This window comes from Rhinoraja longicauda, chromosome 1, assembly GCF_053455715.1.
Source record: "Rhinoraja longicauda isolate Sanriku21f chromosome 1, sRhiLon1.1, whole genome shotgun sequence".
Classification (NCBI taxonomy): Eukaryota; Metazoa; Chordata; class Chondrichthyes; order Rajiformes; family Arhynchobatidae; genus Rhinoraja; species Rhinoraja longicauda.
In genome coordinates this window covers 134,643,838-134,664,746 of record NC_135953.1, presented here as the reverse complement: position 1 = coordinate 134,664,746, position 20,909 = coordinate 134,643,838, and the positions used below count along the sequence as shown (strand labels likewise).

The 20,909-nt window shown below is 44.3% G+C and overlaps 1 protein-coding gene across 1 annotated transcript in view; it reads left to right on the top strand.

The window, feature by feature from the left end:
• spock3 (SPARC (osteonectin), cwcv and kazal like domains proteoglycan 3) overlaps positions 1-20,909 on the top strand; it is a 416,043-nt gene that overhangs the window by 212,450 nt on the left and 182,684 nt on the right. Inside the window, exon 5 of the mRNA XM_078407003.1 lies at positions 12,240-12,354. Coding sequence (XP_078263129.1) covers positions 12,240-12,354 — 115 coding nt within the window. The remainder of the gene's footprint in view (positions 1-12,239; positions 12,355-20,909) is intronic.

The following is a 20,909-nucleotide window of genomic DNA, read 5'->3' as shown; positions in this document are numbered from 1 at the left end:
GCCGGGTCCTCTCGGGACGGTTCCGTGGCACCGACCCGGGCCCCAAACACGGACTCCGCAGACTCGGGTCGTGGGCTTCGTTGACCCGCGAGGCTCAACCTCCGACTCGCGAGGCCCCGACCTCAGCATCTCAGCGGCTCTCCAGAAGGTCACGGTGGCAAGAATTTAATTCCCAGACGATGATCTCCTATAGCTTTAACAGGGAAATAAGCCTGCCTTGCCTTTTTATTCACTACATCGGAACAACCACTCTTAGACAATAGACAATAGACAATAGGTGCAAGAGGAGACCATTCGGCCCTTCGAGCCAGCACCGCCATTCAATGTGATCATTCTCAATCAGTACCCCGTTCCTGCCTTCTCCCCATGCCCCCTGACTCCGCTATCCTTAAGAGCTCTATCCAGTTCTCTCTTGAATGTATTCAGAGAATTGGCCTCCACTGCCTTCTGAGGCAGAGAATTCCACAGATTCACCACTCTCTGACTGAAAAAGTTTTTCCTCATCTCAGTTCTAAATGGCCTACCCCTTATTCTTAAACTGTGGCCCCTTGTTCATAGAGCAGTCCCAGGTAGTGATGTATATTTTGGGTATGTATGTACCTTAAGGACTACCTGTGCTACAGTATATATCTTTTGAAACATTGTTGTACCAGCCACAACTGTTATTTGAATGTTGACTGGCTTCAGTCGGGGCTGATTGTTGAGTAACCGTACAGCTATCCATGGAGAGCCACAAAATACTGGAGCAACTCAGCGGGACAGGCAGCATCTCTGGAGAGAAGGAATGGGTGACGTTTCGGGTCGAGACACTTCTTCAGAACCGACCTGAAACGTCACCCATTCCTTCTCTCCAGAGATGCTGCCTGTCCCGCTGAGTTGCTCCAGCATTTTGTGTCCATCTTCGGTTCTTTTTTTTTAGATTTAGAGATACAGCGCGGAAACAGGCCCTTCGGCCCACCGAGTCCGCGCCGCCCAACGATCCCACATTAGGGACAATTTTTTTATTTTTTTTTAAACATTTACCCAGTCAATTAACCTACAAACCTGCACGTCTTTGGAGTGTGGGAGGAAACCGAAGATCTCTGAGAAAACCCACGCAGGTCACGGGGAGAACGTACAAACTCCGTACAGACGGCGCCCGTAGTCAGGATCGAACCTGAGTCTCCAGCGCTGCATTGGCTGTAAGGCAGCAACTCTACCGCTGCGCCACCGTGCCGCTGGTTCAAACCAGCCTCCGCAGTTCCTCCCTACACCTATCCATGGATGTTTAGTTAGCGATGAATTTGGGTCGGTGTGGCTTGAGAGAGGAGCATGGTAGTTATTAAGTTTGAAGTGAGAGAAAAGTGTTCTTTAAATTGAGAAATAATATTAGCTGTTAGGTGACATGGTGGAAATTGTTATTGATATTGGTTTATGATTTTCACATGTATGCAGAGACAATGAAAAACGTTGTTTTGCTTACTATCTGGGCAAATCGTACAAGAGCACAATGGGGAGTACAAAAAGAGAAAGGAAACAGAGTGCAGAATATAGTGTTACAGCAGCGCTTATGAGAAGTCAGTCAAAATAAGGAAGGAGCTGTTTTTGAATCTGATTATACATGCATCCAAGTTTTTTAATCATCCGCTGGCAGGAAAGAGCAGAAAAGGGAATAATCAGGGTGTGAGTAATGATTTAGAGATACAGCGTGGAAACAGGCCCTTCGGCCCACCCACCGGGTCCGCACCGCCCAGCGATCCCCGCACATTAACACTATCCTACACACACTAGGGACAATTGTTTTTTTACATTTGCCCAGCCAATTAACCTACAAACCTGTACGTCTTTGGAGTGTGGGAGGAAACCGAAGATCTCGGAGAAAACCCACGCAGGTCACGGGGAGAACGTACAAACTCCGTACAGACGCCCGTAGTCAGGATCGTACCTGAGTCTCCGGCGCTGCGTTCGCTGTAAGGCAGCAACTCTACCGCTGCGCCACCGTGCCGCCCTGGTTATAGAGTCACAGAGTGATACAGCATGGAAACAGGACCTTCGGCCCAACTTGCCCACCCTGGCCAACATGTCCCAGCTATACTAGTCCCACCTGCCTGCGTTTGGTCCATATCCCTCCAAGCCTGTCCTATCCATGTTGTTGTCTAACAGTTTCTTAGACAAAGCCCTAAACGGGCTTGTCCCCCCCCCCCCCATATTAAGAATCTTCTAACCCACCACTCTATCTCCAGGTCCCTCAGGTCGGCCGACTTGGGGCTACTGACTGTCCCGTGGTCTAGGCTTAAGCTCAGGGGTGACCGCGCTTTTGCGGTTGCAGCTCCGAGACTGTGGAACAGCATCCCTCTCCCCATCAGAACTGCCCCCTCCATCGGCTCCTTTAAGTCCAGGCTCAAAACCTATTTCTACTCCCTAGCGTTTGAGGCCCTCTGAGGGGGCGCTGTGTACTGTTTATGTATGTGCTGTTATGTTTGTGTGCCATTGTATGTTCGTTCTTAGTACCTGAACTGATGTACAGCACTTTGGTCAACGTGGGTTGTTTTTAAATGTGCTATACAAATAAAATTGACTTGACTTAAATGTTGGGATAAGTCCTTGCCTCAACTACCTCCTCTGGCAGCTTGTTCCACGCACCCACCACCCTCTGGGTGAAAATGTTGTTTGCTTTCCTGAGGCAGCATGAATTGAAGATGGAGATGATGGAGGGAGGCCTTCTGTGTGATGGACTGGACTAAGTCCACAACTCTCTGCTATTTCCTCCAATCTTGAGCAGAGCTGTTGCCAGATGAACTTTGATGCATCCTGAAATGAAGCTTTCTGTGGTGTACCTGCAGAAACTGCGATGAGACCAAGTGTTCGTTAGTCTTCTGAGGGAAGTAGTGGTGTGCTTTCTTGGCTGCACCTTCAAGTTTTTGGTGATATTTATGCCTTGGAACTTGAATCTCATGAACATCTCCACTGGGTTCGATACTGACTATGGGTGCTGTCTGTACAAGAGTTTGTATGTGCTCCCTGTGACTGTGTGGGTTTTTTTTTCCTGGTGTTCTGGTTTCCTCCCACACTCCAAAGACGTGCAGATTAGAAGGTTAAATGGCTTTGGCAACAAAAAAAGTAAATTGTCCGTAGTGTGTAAGATAGTGTTGGCATACGGGAGTGATCGCTGCCCGGTGCGGATTCAATCTGCCGAAGGCTTATTTCCTTGCTGTATCTTTATCTCTAAAGTCTAAAGGCCACATAAGAAATCTGATGCAGGTGTCCTTGTGAATGATCAGCCGTGATCACAGTGAATGGTGGTGCTGGCTCGAAGGGCCGAATGGCCTACTCCTGCACCTATTGTCTATTATCTTGCTATCCAGATGTTTCAGAGATGTGTGCAGGGTCTGGGAGAAGGCATTTAGCATTAATCTGTTATGGCAATAGGCACGTTGCAGTGGTTCAAGGTTGTCTGTGAGGCTGGAGTTAATGTGCACTTTCACCAACCTCTAGTAGCATCTCATAATGGTGGATACCAGACACACTAGATGGTAGTCATTAAGGCACACTATCCCGGTTTTCTTTTGGACTGGAATGACCGGGGTCTTCTTAACATAGAAACATAGACATAGAAAATAGGTGCAGGAGTAGGCCATTCGGCCCTTCGAGCCTGCACCGCCATTCAATATGATCATGGCTGATCATCCAGCTCAGTATCCCGTACCTGCCTTCTCTCCATACCCCCTGATCCCTTTAGCCACAAGGGCCACATCTAACTCCCTCTTAAATATAGCCAATGAACTGGCCTCAACTACCTTCTGTGGCAGAGAATTCCACAGATTCACCACTCTGTGTGAAAAAAAACGTTCTCATCTCGGTCCTAAAAGACTTCCTCCTTATCCTTAAACTGTGACCCCTGGTCCTTCCAGCAGGTCCGCGCTGTGAGGTTGTGAGAACACACCCCGGGCCCATCCAGGCCAGTCGCTTTCCTTGGGTTCACTCTCAGAAGGCCAATCTGACGTCTGCAAAATGTTGATGAGCTGAAGAAATAAGAATAGTCTCAATCGCTTCCTCTGCACATGAAGCAAATGGTGATATTCCTGAGTGTAAATATGCTGCCCGAGTCCCAGAGAGAACTTGGAACAGAGAATCATGGCCATGGACCAGAAGAAGAAGGCGATGGGCTTCAAACCGCGTGAGACGTTGTTGGGTTTACTAATACCATACTGCAGCAGAGAAGACATCTGAAGGGAGCGGATGAACATTGTGTAGCATTTTTGTGACATAAACGTTACCTGCTCGGCACGCCTTAGTCTTCCTCCAGCATAATGTTCAAATCCGCTTCACCATTCATCAGCATAAGAAGCAATTGGATATGCATGTAGCAAGGCCTAGACTTCAGAGTCTGAAGAAGGGTCCCAACCCGAAACGTCAACTATGGATGTTCTCCAGGGATACTACCTAACCCACTGAGTTGCTCCAGCATTTAATATCTTTCCTTTGTAAGATCTAGGTCCCATTCTGGCATGGATGGCAAGTAATATTCATACCATAAAAGTGACAAAAGGTGATCATCTGCAACATGGGATAGTATAACTGCTATGCACAATCGTATCATCATGACCGAGCCATGCTGATACCAATGAACATGACGATTCAATCTGCGCCTTAAATATACCCAATGACTTGGCCTCCACAGCCGTCTATGGCAATGAATTCCACAGAGTCGCTACCCTCTTGACTCGAGACATATCTCCGCATCTCCTTTTTTTTTTTTAGATTTAGAGCTTCCAAGCAGTGCGATACCATTAAGGACAAGCAACCTGCTTGATTCACACCCAATCCACCACTGTAAACATTCACTCTCTCTGTCACGACTGCTAAAATGAGCACGATATGCACAGGGCGCAACATTTTCTTTTCTCTGAGGCTACTCAGCTAACGTCTTCAAATCCTGCAACTTCTGCTGCAAAGACAGACAAATGTTTCATACCACCACCTGCATGTTCCACTCAAAATCTAACACTATCCTAACTTGGAAACAGGTCATTTTTCCTTTGTTGCTGCAGGTTTAAATTCTGAAACTCTCTACCCACTAGAACTGTGGAGTACCTTCATCAGTAGGACTAAGTAGATCAGTAGGAGCAAAGAGTTCCTTCTGCAGTTGTACAGGGCCCTAGTGAGACCACACCTGGAGTACTGTGTGCAGTTTTGGTCTCCAAATTCGAGGAAGGATATTCTTGCTATTGAGGGCGTGCAGCGTAGGTTTACTATGTTAATTCCCGGAATGGCGGGACTGTCATATGTTGAAAGACTGGAGTGACTAGGCTTATATACACTGGAATTTAGAAGGATGAGAGGGGATCTTATCAAAACGTATAAGATTATTAAGGGGTTGGACACGTTAGAGGCAGGAAACATGTTCCCAATGTTGGGGGAGTCCAGAACAAGTGGCCACAGTTTAAGAATAAGGGGTAGGCCATTTAGAACTGAGATGAAGAAAATCTTTTTCAGTCAGAGAGTTGTGAATCTGTGGAATTCTCTGCCTCAGAAGGCAGTGGAGGCCAATTCTCTGAATGAATTCAAGAGAGAGCTAGCTAGAGCTCTTAAGGATAGCGGAGTCAGGGGATATGGGGAGAAGGTATGAACGGGGTACTGATTGAGAATGATCAGCCATGATCACATTGAATGGCGGTGCTGGCTCGAAGGGCCGAATGGCCTCCCCCTGCACCTATTGTCTATTGTCTATAGGGACTGTAGTGACGTAGGAGGGAAGCACATCTCCATCTTCTCACGGCAAAAAGAGATGGGCAATAAATGTCAAAATGAATAACTAAATCAAAAATTGGCAAGTCAACCATCATCCCTGGTATATTCAAGAGAGATGTATTGAAGAGAGATTGATGTATTCAAGAGAGAGTTAGATTTTGCTCTTAGAGCTAACGGAATCAAGGGATATGGGGAGAAACCAGGAACAGGGTACTGATTTTGGATGATCAGCCATGATCACGTTGAATGGCTCCAGGGGCCGAATGGCCTACTCCTGCATCTATTTGCTATATCTACGTTTCTATTCGATGGTAATTACCCCATTGATATTTTGTTGTCAATGAAGTCCAACTATCTTCAACCACGGCAGGCTTTCCCATCACTCCCAAAAATCTAGAAATTGAAAGTGTTGGTTTTCAACATAAATAAAGACGTCACAAGCTTTTCTGAAGGGTATATTGCCAAAAACGGTAATTGCTGATCTCTGCATATAGGACATTGAGAAAACTTGGCATTTTTGAATTGAAAACTGGCTTTGGGAGAAACTAAATTTCAGCATTCCCGGATCATCAGTTTAGATGTTTACTCTGTTCAGTCTGTTCAACGTGTTCTTTTGTTCTTCCTGAATGATTTTCAGTGAACCAAAATATATGCCTCTGTACTGTTTAAATCATTTGCTTCCTTTTCAAAATGTAACATTTATAACTTATCTACCACACTCACTTGTTTTCACTGCCTTCTCTCACTCCAAATCAATGCACAAACCTACAGGATCATAAACTTCTGTTTTAACTGGACAGAGTGCTGGATTCTTACTGGTGGAGCTGAAGGAACCATAACAAAATGAAGTGATAAAATAACATGCTTCCTTGTTTTTTTGCATAGAAAACCATGGGAAAAGGGCGGAAATGGTAACATTGACAGTGGAGTGAGCAAGGGGTGCAGTGGGAACAACCTTTTTGGAATGTTGAAAGTGGAATAAAAGATAAGATGTGTTTTGTGGCAGCATAACACAGCACTGCTGAGCTAATAGATATTAGTGGCCCTTTAATGGACCATGCGTTTAATAACACATAGATGCAATCTTTCATTTCTGTGGCACGTGTGTGGACCTTGTTGCAATAACATGGGCCAGTGAGCCCAACCTATATTCAAGTGTGAAATTGGAATTTTCAGATCAAGTCCCAGGGGATGGAATATTAATATGCATTAACTATGTAAAGAGACATGTGTATTAATGCAAGTTGAACAGTCAAGTGTTAACAAGACAAATAGACACAGAAATGTCAATTTGTGTGCATCAATACATTTTAATAAGCAGTGAAATGGATTTTTAAAAATTTTAATCATTTATTGTTCGGGTAATGAACTTGCAACAAACGGTATTAACACTTTAATTAGGCAATTAACTAATCTTGGATATTTGGCCCAATCATATATTTTTTAAATCAGAAAGCGGAATGATGTTTTCTAATTTGCTTTTGTCAAAATTTGAACATAATTCCTGCATGTGCCAGTTATCCACTAAACTTGTCCGCGAACAAGCACACCTCAAAGAACTAGTCTGACAACAAGCACACCTCAAAGGCCATGAAATGACTTCCATAAGTGATTTATGGAATTGCCTTCCGTTTTGAAAGTAGAGAAAGGTGCAATAAAACTCTCGTCACAAGAAAATATTTAGAGTCACCCCAGGTTGTTAAAACTTTCTTTGAATTTTATATTTCACAGCTATTTAACAATGGAAGATAGACACAAAATGCTGGAGTAACTCAGCGGGGCAGGCAGCATCTCTCGAGAGAAGGAATGGGTGATGTTCCGGGTTGAGAAGAACCGAGAAGAACTTCTTCAGTCTGAAGAAGGGTCTCGACCCGATACGTCACCCATTCCTTCCCTCCGGAGATGCTGCCTGTCCTGCTGAGTTACTCCAGCATTTTGTGTCTCTCTTCGATTTAAACAAGCATCTGCAGTTCTTTCCTACATATTTAACGATGGATATGTGCAGAGCTTAAACTTAGATGTTAATGTCAATTATTGCACATTTACCATCATAGATTTTTTTAGGTTGTTTGAAATATCCAGTGTGCAATTTCCGGCACGATGAAATTGTAGATAAACTGAATCAGTGAACCTTAGTTTTTATTTTATTCGACAATAAAATGCAAGAAACCAAGGTAGGGAATGAAAAAAAACATAACTAATTGATGAAACGCAATTATTGGCTTAGCTGTAATATATTTTGCCACCAGCCTCTCAGTTCCACTTGCTCTCCTCTGAAATTCTACCAGTTTGCTTTTCTGGAATTGAAACAGCAGAAAGGTACCAAGTTTGACGTCACAACTACATTGACCTCAATTTGTGACCCTGGCCAACCGATAGTTTAGCACTGCAATAATGTTGACTAAAGCAATGTCAGGGAACTACCCTTGGCCAAACAATTTAGGATCCCGAAGCTGCAAACCAGACTCTAATTCTCCCGATTTTGTGGATGTATTTTATTCATATGTTTTTGGAGCAGGATTAGCCCATCAGGTCTACTCTGCCATTCATTCATGGCTGATCTATCTCTCCCTCTGAATCCCATCTTCCTGATCTTCTCCTCATAACCCCTGACACCCTTACTAATCAAGATTCTATCAATCTGCACCATAAAAATACCCAATGACTTGGCCTCCACAGCCTTCTGTGCCAATGAATTCCACAGATTCACCACCCTCTGACTAAAGAAATTCCTCCTCATCTCCTTCCTAAAGGTACCTCCTTTTATTCTGGGGCTATGGCCTCTGGTCCTAGACTCTCCCACTAGTGGAAACATTCTCCACATCCACTCTATCCAGGCCTTTCTCTATTCGGTAAGTTTCCGTTTTAGTAAATGAGGTCCCTTCTCATTCCTCTAAACATCAATGAGTAGAGGCCCAGTGCTGTCAAACGCTCATCATAAGTTAACCCAATCATCTCTGGGATCATTCTCGTAAACCTCCTCTGGATCCTCTCCAACACCAGCACATCCTTCCTCAGATATGGGGCCCAAAACAGCTCACGTTACTCCAAATGCGGTCTGACCAGTGCCTTATAAAGCCACCACATTATATCCTTGTTTTTTTAAAATTCGAGACCTCTCAAAATAAATGCAAGCATTGCATGTGCCTTCTTTACTGCCGATTCGATTTGCAAATTAACCTTTTTGAAATCCTGTACCAACACTCCCAAGTCCCTTTGCACCTCTGATTTTTGAATTCTCTCCTCTGTCATGACTGTTAAATTCTTCAATGGCAATTTGAATTGTGTATCACCATTCACACAGATAGTCCAGCTTGCCTTTCCTCTTGATGATCTTCTTGGTGTCCAAAGAGTGTAAGAAAATAACTGCAGATGCTGGTACAAATCGAAGGTATTTATTCACAAAATGCTGGAGTAACTCAGCAGGTCAGGCAGCATCTCAGGAGAGAAGGAATGGGTGACGTTTCGGGTCGAGACCCTTCTTCAGACTGATGTCAGGGGGGCAGGACAAAGGAAGGATATAGGTGGAGACAGGAAGACAGTGGGAGATCTGGGAAGGGGGAGGGGAAGAGAGGGACAGAGGAACTATCTAAAGTTGGAGAAGTCAATGTGTCCACATGAATCATTATGTCAGAGTAACGTAGTACAACAATCAACAAAACAAGCTCTCTTTCATGCACCCATGATTTCTGCAGGCCCTGCATTTATTGTGCATGTTGCTGCTCCCTTCATCTGTAGACTGAAGTAATATGAAGCCAAACAAGTTGGCATTGTGGTTTCTTCAGCAAGACAAAGGGGCTAGTTATTGACTTCAGGAAGCAAAGTAATGTACACACCTCAGTCAACATTGATGGTGCCAAAGTGAAGATGGTTGAGAACTTCAAATTCCTAGACATAAATATCAAGTTCCTAGTATCACCTAAATATCACCTGCAATTTATATTGAGCCAACGACATTGAAGCAAAGGCCAAGAAAGCACACTAAAGCCTCTACTTCCTCAAGACGAAGGAAACACAACATGTTTAGTTTAGTTTAGAGATACAGCACAGAAACTGGCACTTCGGCCCACCGAGTCCGCACCGACCAGCGATCCCCGCACACTAACACTGTCCAACACACACAAGGGACAATTATTTTTCCATTTATACCAGGCCAATTAACCTAGAAACCTTTGGAGTGTGGGAGGAAACCAGAGATCTTGGAGAAAACTCATGCAGGTGACGGGGAGAAGGTCCAAAATCCGTACAGACAGCACCTGTTGTCAAGATTGAACCCGGGTCTCTGGTGCTGTAAAGCAGTAGATCTACCGATATACCACCATGCTGTGTCTCCGATGACTCACCAACTTGTGGAGATGTACTGTAGAAAGCATTCTATCAGGATGTATCATAGTTTGGTGTTTCAATAGCGTTGCCAAATACTGCTGGAAGTTGCTGAGAGTTGTGAATGTGGACCAGTCCATCATACAAATCAGATCCACCTACCCCCATTGACTCCAGCTACACTTCACACTGCCTCTGACAAGCAGCCAACGGAATCAAAGATCATCTTAACCCCGGTTCCCTCTTCTACCCTCTCCCAGAGATGCAAAAGCTCGAAAGCATGTACCACGGTTGAAAAGCTTGAAAGCATGTATGTATGCAAGATTCAACAACTCCTTCTCCGCTGTTATCAGATTAGTGAACCATCCTCCCCTTGCCTAGTGTGTAGACCTGATCTTCCAACCTGTCTTATTACAGACCCTGCACACTCTCTGTAACTGTAACATTATAATGCTGTAACACCATATTTTGCACTTTCGCACTTTTCTCTTTGCACTCCTTTTGACATTGTGGGTGGCATAATTGTACTTGCGTATAGTGTAAGAAAATAATTGCAGATGCTGGTACAAATCGAAGGTATTTATTTCACAAAATGCTGTAGTAACTCAGCATTTCACAAAATACTGGAGTAACTCAGCATTTCACCTTCGCTCAGTCCGCCTTAACCAACCTGATCTCCCGGTGGCTGAGCACTTCAACTCCACCTCCCGCTCCCAGTCTGACCTTTCTGTCATGGGCCTCTTCCAGTGCCATAGTGAGGCCCACCGGAAATTGGAGGAACAGCACCTGATATTTCGCTTGGGCAGCTTGCAGCCCAGCGGTATGAACATCGACTTCTCCAACTTTAGATAGTTCCTCTGTCCCTCTCTTCCCCCCCCCTTCCCAGTTCTCCCTCTATCTTCCTGTCTCCACCTATATCCTTCCTTTGACCCGCCCCCCTGACATCAGTCTGAAGGAGGGTCTCGGCCCGAAAAGTCACCCATTCCTTCTCTCCTGAGATGCTGCCTGACCTGCTGAGTTACTCCAGCATTTTGTGAAATAAGTACCCGCGTATAGTATGATTTGGCGGGATGGCATGCAAACAAACCCAGATTGATCCCTGGGATGGCAGGACTTTCATATGAAGAAAGATTGGATAGACTGGGCTTGTACTCGCTGGAATTTAGAAGACTGAGGGGGAATCTTATAGAAACATATAAAATTCTTAAGGGTTTGGAGAGGCTAGATGCGGGAAGATTGTTCCCGATGTTGGGGAAGTCCAGAACCAGGGGTCACAGCTTAAGGATAATGGGGAAGTCTTTTAGGACCGAGATGAGAAAACATTTCTTCACACAGAGAGTGGTGAATCTGTGGAATTCTCTGCCACAGAAGGTAGTTGAGGCCAGTTCATTGGCTATATTTAAGAGGGAGTTAGATGTGGCCCTTGTGGCTAAAGGGATCAGGGGGTATGGAGAGAAGGCAGGTACAGGTTACTGAGCTGGATGATCAGCCATGATCATATTGAACGGCGGTGCAGGCTCGAAGGGCCGAATGGCCTACTCCTGCACCTATTTTCTATGTTTCTATGTTTTCACTGTATCTTGTACATGTGTCCATAAAAAAAATCAATACCAACACCAACTTTTCAAGCAAAATGACCTGCATAATTGTTTGCCACTTAATTAAGATTTTTTTTTAACTGAATTTGCAATTTATGTTTCTGCACTGATGCAGGAAATTGAACTGGGTGCATGTATTTCTCACTCTTCGTGTTTCTCGTAGGGGAATTCTTCAAGGAATATAAAATATTGCATAATAGATGCATGGAATATTACTTCAGGATAAAACATAAATTTGAAACTGAAATTCATCTTCGGGAAAAAGTTCACAGAATAAATGTGTTGTATTTGTTAATGTGTATTAAGGAACTGCAGATGCTGGTTTAAACCGAAGATAGACACAAAATGCTGGAGTTAATTTAACTGACAGTTAAATTGGCAATGATAATAAATATTACAGACATTCAAATGCAATTGGAAGTTTCAAATAAAGTTAAAAGCATCTTGAGCTTCAAATGTCTTGAGTCAATTCTTAATTGTTGTTGTTTATCCCAATTGCGCTACGTTCCTGCATAATGTTACTTATTTAAAAGAAACAACATATTAAGACAAGGAAATTACTTTTTTTATAACTTATTTTTTGTGCAGTATGAAAGCAACCACTCTGGCTCACAAGCAACGGAAAGGATCCAACTGCACACCATGTCCAGTGGTTCATCCCCATCCTGTTTGTGGAACAGATGGACATGTCTACTCATCTCTGGTAAGGATACATTGACAATGAAAACATAAAGGCTCTTAGGGAATTTTGTGACATTAAAAAAAAAAAAATTGTTCGTCTTTATTAAATAATGTTTCAATAACATCGAAATATAGGTTAATCTCAATTTCTGATACATTATTTACATTGTATATTATATATCAAATTCCAACAAACCAATCCAAAAGACAATAAACAAGAACGCTGGTACATGTCTCGTGGTTATGGCCTCAACAATGAGTCGTGCAACAATAAATTTTCTTGATCCAGACCTAAAGCTTTTAAACATTGAGCATTAATAATAATGGGCTCTTAATAGGGTTGTTCGACAGTCTTATGTTAAATGATAATCAATTAATGCAACATTCTTCCTCTAAAAAAGTACAAGCTGAGCAGGCTTGTGCATTATTCTCAAGGTAAATGGATATCTGAGTACCCATAAGACTACCCTGGTTTTTGCTGGGATTGGATCCCGTGCTAATAATATGTGCATAAAATTTTACATTATGGGATACGGTAGAGCCAGAATATTTTAAAAAAAAGACAACAGCATCGCAAAAATCAATTCACAATCTCTGAAAATAAAAATTGAAAATGACGTGGAGAATAAATGTTTGAGGAAGCATCGTAAAGATTCACCAGCATCCAACTTTAGTTATTTACAGACCATCCTTATCTCTATCATTCTTTGTCATTCAGGTTTTATATATTGTACTGTGAATTATGCATGCCTCCATAAATCTAACAAGTTTATTATTCCATCAATGCTTTAATGACCCTGGTGTGTTCAAGTACTTTGACTGCTGAGTCATTTCTGGACATAATAGTTATGGAAATCCAGTCTCTTCCTAGCTAACCATGTGTATTCATACTACTTCTGTTGTGACCTAGATGTAGAACAGTGATCATAGTGTTATATCTAGAAGACATTTACATTACAGAATGTTTACTGTGTTGTCTCTTGTGCATTTGTGAGCAGCTACCTTCAGACAGTGGGGAATTTTAAATTTGTGCATCCAGTACCCACTTCTTCCATGGTTGTTTAAATATCGTTTACAATGAGTAAAATATCGTTTGCAATGAGTAAAATGTCACATCAAAAGCAATTCAAACTGATGACTTTTGGGAAGTCAAATGAATGTAGGAAATACCCAATGAGTGTTGGGGTCCCAGGGAGTTGTGATGAACATTGGTGTACAAATACAAAGATCCCTGAAAGAAGGCCCACGTGCAGATAGAATGGTAAATACGACAAATGGTATAAGAAAATAACTGCAGATGCTGGTACAAATCGAAGGTATTTATTCACAAAATGCTGGAGTAACTCAGCAGGTCAGGCAGCATCTCAGGAGAGAAGGAATGGGCGACGTTTCGGGTCAAGACCCTTCTTCAGACTGATGTCAGGGGGGCGGGACAAAGGAAGGATATAGGTGGAGACAGGAAGATAGAGGGAGATCTGGGAAGGGGGAGGGGAAGAGAGGGACAGAGGAACTATCTAAAGTTGGAGAAGTCAATGTTCATACCACTGGGCTGCAAACTGCCCGGGCGAAATATGAGGTGCTGTTCCTCCAATTTCCGGTGGGCCTCACTTTCCAATTTCCTGTGGGCCTCAAAAATACGACAAATGGTTGCTAGCCTTCAATAGTGGGGTCATAGAATGTGAGAACAGGGTGTCGTGGTGCAGTTTAGTCAAATATTAGTTTAGTTTAGAGATATAGTGTGGAAATAAGTTCCTTTGGCTCTCCGAGTCAGAGTGAATAATGATCCCACTAATCCGGATCCCACAGACTAGGGGAAATTTACAAAAGCAAATGATTCTGTCTGTCTTTGGAATGTGGGAGGAAAGCGGAGAAAATCCATGCAGTCACAAAGAGAAAGTACAAACTCCATGGAGGCGGCACCTGTAGTCAGGATCACGGTCGAGTCTCTGATGCAGTACGGCGGCAAAGCTAACGCTGCGCTACCGTGCCGCCTGGAGCCGCATTGGTGAGGCCACATCGGGGAACGTTGCATGGGATTGGTATAGGCAGTTGCTTGATCGTCAGGGTGAGCTAAAGGGCCTGCTGCTGTGGTGTGTGATTGTATGACAGGACCTTAGGCCCACTGGGTACAAAGTTAGAATGTAGTATAAGAAGATAACTGCAGATGCTGGTACAAATCGAAGGTATTTATTCACAAAATGCTGGAGTAACTCAGCAGGTCAGGCAGCATCTCGGGAGAGAAGGAATGGGTGACGTTTCGGGTCGAGACCCTTCTTCAGAACCAGTTAGAATGATTGTGTTCTACTCTCTCCATGTGCTCACAAACTACAAGTCAGTCCCCTCGCCACCTGCCAGGTCCTACAACTCACCCACATACTGAGGGCAATTTACAGTGACCAATTAATCTACTGGCCATCGTTGGGATGTGGGGCAAAGTCAGAGAACCTAGAGGAAACCCATGCACTCATGTGGAGGACATGTAAATTCCATACTGAGAGTGATGGAGGCGAGGATTGAACTTAGACCGTTGGAACACTGCAGCAGCAGCTCTATCAAGGGTGTCACCAGAATTGTACGTGAAGTCACTGAAGGAAGTCACTGTTTAGGGTCACTTGCGAAACTCCATTTGGTTTTCCATGCTGCCTCGTTGCCCAGGACAGAAAGCTTGGTGTGGGAAAGGGAGGGGAAGTTAAAGTGTTCAGCAACCGGGAGGTCAGGTAGGTTTGGGCGGACTGAGCGGAGGTGTCTGGCAAAACGATCGCCAAGCCTGCACTCGGTCTGACCTTTCCCAGACGGACCTTTCTGTCCTGGGCCTCCTCCACTGTCAGAGTGAGGCCCAGCACAAATTGGAGAAACAGCACCTCATATTTCGCTTGGGCAGCTTACAACCCAGTTGACTTCTCTACAAGTAACCCTTGCTTTCCCCCTCTCTCTCCATCCCTCCCCCATCCTAGTTCTATGACCAGTCTGACAGTCCCCTTGATTAATTTTTTATCTTTGCCACCTTCCTCTAGTTAACAATGATCTATTCTACATTTTCCTTCATATTCATCCCCTTTGATGTCCAGTTTTTGTACCTTACATCCTTTATCTCAGTGTCTCCCACTCCCCTGACTCTCATTCTGAAGAAGGGTCTCGACCCGAAACGTCACCCATTCCTTCTATCCAGAGATGCTGCCTGGCCCGCTGAATTACTCCAATGGTATTCTAATCTAGCTAGTGTGTTGCCCACAGCTCGATGAGATTCTCTTTCTATTGTAAACTTCATGGCCTCTCTTTCAGAAATAATGCTTTTGGTAGAGTTTCTGTGAATTTTATTTCCTACATTCTCATTGGCTGGACATACGTGTCAATATATTTTCATTGTCCTGCTCACCTACTCTCCATAACACCAATTTGACAAAGTACAGATATTTTTCTTTTAGGTTCAGGTGTATTATTGTCACATGTTCCGAGGTCTGGTGAAAAGCTTTGTTTTGAAACCTATTCAATAGACAATAGACAATAGGTGCAGGAGGAGGCCATTCGGCCCTTCGAGCCAGCACCGCCATTCAATGTGATCATGGCTGATCATTCTCAATCAGTACCCCGTTCCTGCCTTCTCCCCATACCCCCTGACTCCGCTATCCTTAAGAGCTCTATCCAGCTCTCTCTTGAATGCATTCAGAGAATTGGCCTCCACTGCCTTCTGAGGCAAAGAATTCCACAGATTCACAACTCTCTGACTCAAAAAGTTTTTCCTCATCTCAGTTCTAAATGGCCTACCCCTTATTCTTAAACTGTGGCCCCTTGTTCTGGACTCCCCCAACATTGGGAACATGTTTCCTGCCTCTAACGTGTCCAACCCCTTAATAATCTTATACGTTTCGATAAGATCTCCTCTCATCCTTCTAAATTCCAGTGTATACAAGCCTAGTCACTCCAGTCTTTCAACATATGATAGTCCCGCCATTCCGGGAATTAATCAGATAATGTTATATCCATAAGTACAATCAAGCCAAACTCAAGTACAATAGGTACAGCAAAGGGAAAGATACTGAGTGCAGAATATAGTTCTCAGAATTGTAAGAATAACATTGGATCAAATATTGCTAATTTTCAGAATAGGTCATCTATGACTAAACAGAAATTAACAATTGAATATAAAGCACATTCACAAAAAAGGCTGGTCATCTGCTTCATACCTATAGCACTTGGCTTTAGTGCAGTCCTTCTGAATATGCCCAAATTCTCCACAAGAATAACATTTCTGCTCATCAGCATGATCACAATCACAGGCCAGATGTCCAGGTCTGCCACAGTTGTAGCAGCATTGTTCTCTCTCCTTCTTTGGCTCCTTGCAGTCTTTGGCAATATGGCCACCCTTACCACAGTTGTAGCAGGCATCTTCTTGGAGTTCCAGAGACAAAGTCCAATGTCCACAATGGGGTGAAGGTGAATTGGACAGTACACTAGCTTATGGAAGGACTGTCTGTCTGCTGCCTACCCCGCTGAGTTACTCCAATGGTATTCTAATCTAGCTAGTGTGTTGCCCACAGCTCGATGAGATTCTCTTTTGGAAGGCCTGATGTTGACAGAGGGTGAGAAGCTGTTCCTGACTTCTGTAACTTACGAACATAGAAACATAGAAAATAGGTGCAGGAGTAGGCCATTCGGCCCTTCGAGCCTGCACCGCCATTCAATATGATCAGGCAGCATCTCTGGAGAGAAGGAATGGGTGACGTTTCGTGTGCGGCCTCCTAAATATCGGCGAGACTAAGCGCTGGATTGGTAATAGTTTCACTGGACACCTCCGCTCAGTCCGCCTAGGCCTACGCCGGTTGCTAAACACTTTGACTCCCCCTCCTATTCCCACACTGACCTTTCTGTCCTGGGCCTCCTCCACTGTCAGAGTGAGGCCCAAAGCAAATTGGAAGAACAGCATCTCATATTTCGCTTGGGCAGCTTACATCCCAGTCTATTGATTTCTCTAACTTCAAGTAACCCTTGCTTTCCCTCTCTCTCTGACCCTCTCCCACCTTAGCTCTCTGATAAGTTTCACTGTCCTCCTAATTAAATTTTACAGATTGTATGCCTCGTTGTCATTTCCCCCTCGGCTAACGATGAACCATTCTACATTTCCTTGAGCATCGTCTCCTTCTGATCTGTATTTTCACACCTTACCCTTCCATATCTCTAAATCTCACTCTCCCCTGACTCTCAGTCCGAAAAAGTCAAGTCACGTCAAGTCAATTTTGTTTGTACAGCACGTTTAAAAACAACCCACGTTGACCAAAGTGCTGTACATCAGTTCAGGTACTAAGAAACAAACATACAATGGCACACACACATAACAGCACATCCATAAACAGTTCACAGCACCCCTCAGAGGGCCTCAAACGCTAGGGAGTAGAAATAGGTTTTGAGCCTGGACTTAAAGGAGTCGATGGAGGGGGCAGTTCTGATGGGGAGAGGGTTGTTGTTCCACAGTCTAGGAGCTCGACCCGAAGGGTCACGACCCGAGACGTCGCCCGTTCCTTCTCTCCAGAGATGCTGCCTGTCCCACCGAGTTACTCCAGCATTTTGTGTCTATCTGAGTGTCTTAGTTGTTACTTTTCGTTTTGTGGTTACTCTTCTCTTGCTCAGTCCAAATTGCTTTTCTGTTTCTCGAAACATTGCCCTCATCTTGAGTTGCTACCTTTCTCTTCGCGGAGTTAGACTCCACCAAGCTCAAATGCATGTGGAAAATGACAGCACGGTGCCAACTTCAGAGTAAAGCCGGCGTTAGAGTGTAGAATCGGACAATATTTAAAGAAGAGGTTAGCTACTCACCAACATGGAAGCTGTGTTAGGTTGGAATGCATGCCGCTTGAAAGCTTCTTATAGATCGTTTTGACACCCCATTTGGAAACAGCATGATACGGTGGAATCAATAGATGTTTGATGCCACTACACAGACATCTCAAATAACATCAATTTTGTCAGTGTTCTTTGTGAAGCAAAAATCCAGCTCAACTCTTAAATGGTGTAATCTTACAAGTTCCTACGTATCCGACTTGATACCTTGTCAATATCGCAAGGATATGTTTCTTTTCTTTTGACGAAAGTTGAAGTCTGCTTATAAAGGTGAAACGAACTTTGGATATCAAGGCATATCTGGATGAAGAAAAACAAAAGATCTACGACATCGGGTAAAGAGGCTTGGAAATGGGGAATGCCTGACATTTTTGATCAGTACAGGTATCAGAGGTTATGGGGAGAGGGCAGGAGAATGGGGTTAGGAGGGAAAGATAGATCAGCTATGATTGAATGGCAGAGTAGACTTTATCGGCCGAATGGCCTAATTCTACTAGTCCTTATGAAAAGAGTACAGAAAGTGAGAATGAGTACTTAAAAATAAATTAGGGGGACGAGCACAAAATATCTTTGTCCAGTCAAGGTCAAAGAAAATCCTTAACTGCCTCGTCAGTGTTTTTTTTAGTTTAGAGATGCAGCGCAGAAACAGGCTCTTCAACCAATGAGTCCGCACCGACCAGCGATCCCCGCACATTAACACTATCCTACACACACTCGGGACAATTTACACTTACTCCGCCAATTAACCTACAAACCTGTTCGACTTTGGATCAGGCAGCATCTCAGGAGAGAAGGGGAAGTCTGAAGAAAGGGGCTCGACCCGAAACGTCACCCATTCCTTCTCTCCAGAGATGCTGCCTGACCTGCTGAGTTACTCCAGCATTTTGAGATACCTTGGGTTTCTCTACAAAATGATTTATATTCCATTTATACCAACGGAATGGAACAGTGGTAAATTATGTAGTCATTCATTTATTTCTCCCCTTTCAAGACAAAATATTAGTAACCTTCACAAGTTTTATTAATTCTGCTGAAACCGCCTTTATTACAAAAAGGATTAATTTTTAATGTGAGATGATTTCCAATCACTGAAAATAATCCAAACATACGACTGAAATTTTTAACAGATTGATTTTCATTAGACGATTCCTGATCGAAATGTTTGAGATGTAAAAAACTTCGAGGGCATAACAGCTACCATGGAACTTGGTTCCAAGCACGTCCTCGAACCGTACAGATTGATGCAATGATGTGGGGACCCAGCATGTCAGTGCTAAAGAAATGTCAACATGACCCATTACTGCCACCCTCCCGACATCTGCACCATCACACAAACCATCCTCCTGTCAAGTTGATTCATAAAAGATAGACTCAAAAAGCTGGAGCAACTCAGAGGGTCAGGCAGCATCTCTGGAGAAAAGGAATAGGTGACGTTTCGGGTCGAGACCCTTCTTCAGACTGAGAGTCAGGGGAGAATAAACCGAGAGAGATGAAAAGGTACATAGAAAAAAATTAATGAAAGCTATGCAAAAAGATAGATCAAAGACAGACAAGCTGCAATGATCAAGGAAAGGTGGAGAACACAAAGGTCCATTGCTTGCTGTGGGGAAGGAGATAATGAGTAATACAGACAGTGAATCTCAACACCTCCCTCCCTCCTCCCTTCCCCCTCCCTCCTCCCTTCCCCCTCCCCTCCCCCTCCCTCAACCTCCCCACCCCCTTCCCCCTTCCCCTCCCCCCCACTCCATCCCCATCAAACCCCCTCCCTCCTCCCCCCTCCCTCCACCCTCCTTCCTCCCTCTCTCCCCCCCCCTCTCTCGGCAATAGATTTAAACTTTAAAATGTGAATAACTTTAAAAATATAACACAGATTTCAATGAAACTTCTTCCATTAGCACCAAAGGGACGACGTGAGTAAAGTTGGGCCTAAAATTGTTGCGCTATCGTGTAACGTTTTGGCTGTAGTTCAGGAACAAACAAACAAGAGTTTTACTATATGGATTGTCATGTGTAGAGAGGTACAGTGAAAAGCGTGTTCCACATGTTATCCAGTCAAATTATATAAGTGGATTAGATCCTCTTCTGGAACATCATGCTGTACAAGCCCAATTTTAACCTGAGAAATATGAAATGTCTTATACTCTCACCTTAAGGTCCGGTGTCCTAGTGACACTGGAGCACTGAAATAGACTTCAGCTTGACCCAGCCCCTTGCTTTTGGCTCCTTCCATTGCCACGCTGTGCATTAGCCGCAGTCTGCGCTCAATCCACTTGCTCGCCTTTGCTGCTGTGTAGGCTCTGCAGCTGTCCCGGCCCACACAATGACCCGCAACCACGGCAACCGTGCCGTCCGTCACCTCGAACAGCCGTCCCTCTGCTTCCATGTGCCGAGCCCCGCTTCCCCAGCCTGCACTCGGTCCGCGTTGGCCAATCTGATCTCCCGGTGGCCGAGCACTTCAACTCCCCCTCCCATTCCCAGTCTGACCTTTCTGTCATGGGCCTCCTCCAGTGCCATAGTGAGGCCCACCGGAAATTGGAGGAACAACACCTCATATTTCGCCTGGGCAGCTTGCAGCCCAGCGGTATGAACATCGACTTCTCCAACTTCAGATAGTTCCTCTGTCCCTCTCTTCCCCTCCCCCTTCCCAGATCTCCCTCTATCTTCCTGTCTCCACCTATATCCGTCCTTTGTCCCGCCCCCCTGACATCAGTCTGAAAAAGGGTCTCGACCCGAAACGTCACC